Below are 1,545 nucleotides of genomic sequence, written 5' to 3'. Positions count from 1 at the left end.
TTAATGTACAGAACCCTCTAAGACCATGTTTACATATCCAGTATGATCTAAGAAATAGGGCCATTACCTGTCTAATTATACAGAAACTTTGTATAATCTATTCAATTATCTGCATTACTCTGGCTGTGAAGACATAGCATTATTTTGGTACTTAGGAGTCTGCATTTTGGCCCAAATTTCTTGGCTAAATTATTAAAGAATGATCTAGATTTGCCTAGGAGCCCTAGATCCAGATTCCTAAAAAATCACTCAAGTTCTGCCCTACTTTGGAAGGTTCTGTGGTCACCTAAAATGGTGGTTTGCCAGCCTCCTTTTTCAATTCCTCGCCTGTCTTCTCCAAGCCCAGAGAAACTGCCGAAGGAGAATGTGCTTCGGGTAGGGGACACATCTAGGTGGTCCTCATGAAGCAGGAATGGCACTCCCATTCGTCGCGGCCTCCTCTTCCCCGTGTGGTGGAATGGAATGGACCCTTTCCGTTCTCGATCTTCTTTGCGGCTCTTGAACTACAAGGATGAGAGATGAAGGATTAGGTGAAGACCAAAGGAAAGGCAACAGCTTGCTTCCCAAGGGGCTCCATGCTCTATAGCAAAATGCAGGAAATGTTCCAGGAAGGAGACCCAGAAAGTCACTGAATATTATTCGATGGAGATGACAGAATTTACATTGTGATCAAAAAGTGAAAGAAACTAAGTAAAAGGTAAAATATTCCATGGATTCTTCTGCTGGGTTGAGTTAGAGCAATGGTACCCAAAGTGTGGTCTCTAGACCAGCAGCATCAGCATCACCTGGGAACTTGTTAGAAATGCAAATTCCTGGGTTTTACACCAGACATAAGTATGGATCAGAAATTCAGAAGCCGAGCAGTCGGTATTTCAGTAAGCCCTTCAGATGATTCTGATGCACTTTAAAGTTTGAGAGCCACTGGGTTAGAGTATATGATCCATGAATTATCAAGTGGACCACCCAGTATTCTTCTGTCCCATTGTTCAAGACTGAGATCCATTGTTCCAGCCAGCCAACTTCAAATGTGTGCTATTGCTCACAAGGAGAGTCAAAGAAGATACAGAGCATGAAATGGTGCAAACCCGCTATTCCCACCAGTCAAACTAGTCCACAGTTTATCCATAGTTTAGTCCAGTGGTTCACAACTGATTGTAACTGCCTGGGAAGCTTTTAAAAGATACCAGTGCTTCTGCTTGGTAATCTCCAGAGATTCTAGATTAATTGGTCTGGGGTCAGGCCTGGGTGTTTGTATTTTTAATAGCTACCCAGAGATTCTCATGTGCAGCCAGTATTGAAAACCTCTTTTTTTTTCCCTTAAATAATCAAAGTTTTTAGAAAAATGGTGGCCATTGCCTATTGTTGCAGTATCAGTGAAGGAAGACATGACTGCTTCTTTAGCAATACTCTGAGATCGTAGGTAAGTTAGTAATATATTCTGTTCTCTTCACCAACAGAATTAATCATTTTGAAAAAGAGAAAACCAAACCACCCACATATATGTTGTCCTACACATATTATTTTATATTTGTTTAACAATATATA

General features: G+C 40.9%; 1 protein-coding gene across 1 annotated transcript in view; it reads right to left on the bottom strand.

Moving 5' to 3' along the window:
- UNC80 (unc-80 homolog, NALCN channel complex subunit) overlaps positions 1-1,545 on the bottom strand; it is a 212,710-nt gene that overhangs the window by 164,971 nt on the left and 46,194 nt on the right. Inside the window, exon 9 of the mRNA XM_004376376.3 lies at positions 287-503. Within this exon, the coding sequence (XP_004376433.1) occupies positions 287-503 (217 nt within the window). The remainder of the gene's footprint in view (positions 1-286; positions 504-1,545) is intronic.

Source organism: Trichechus manatus, unplaced genomic scaffold (genome assembly GCF_000243295.1).
Source record: "Trichechus manatus latirostris isolate Lorelei unplaced genomic scaffold, TriManLat1.0 scaffold00041, whole genome shotgun sequence".
Taxonomy (NCBI): domain Eukaryota; kingdom Metazoa; phylum Chordata; class Mammalia; order Sirenia; family Trichechidae; genus Trichechus; species Trichechus manatus.
This window is presented reverse-complemented; position numbering and strand designations above follow the sequence as displayed.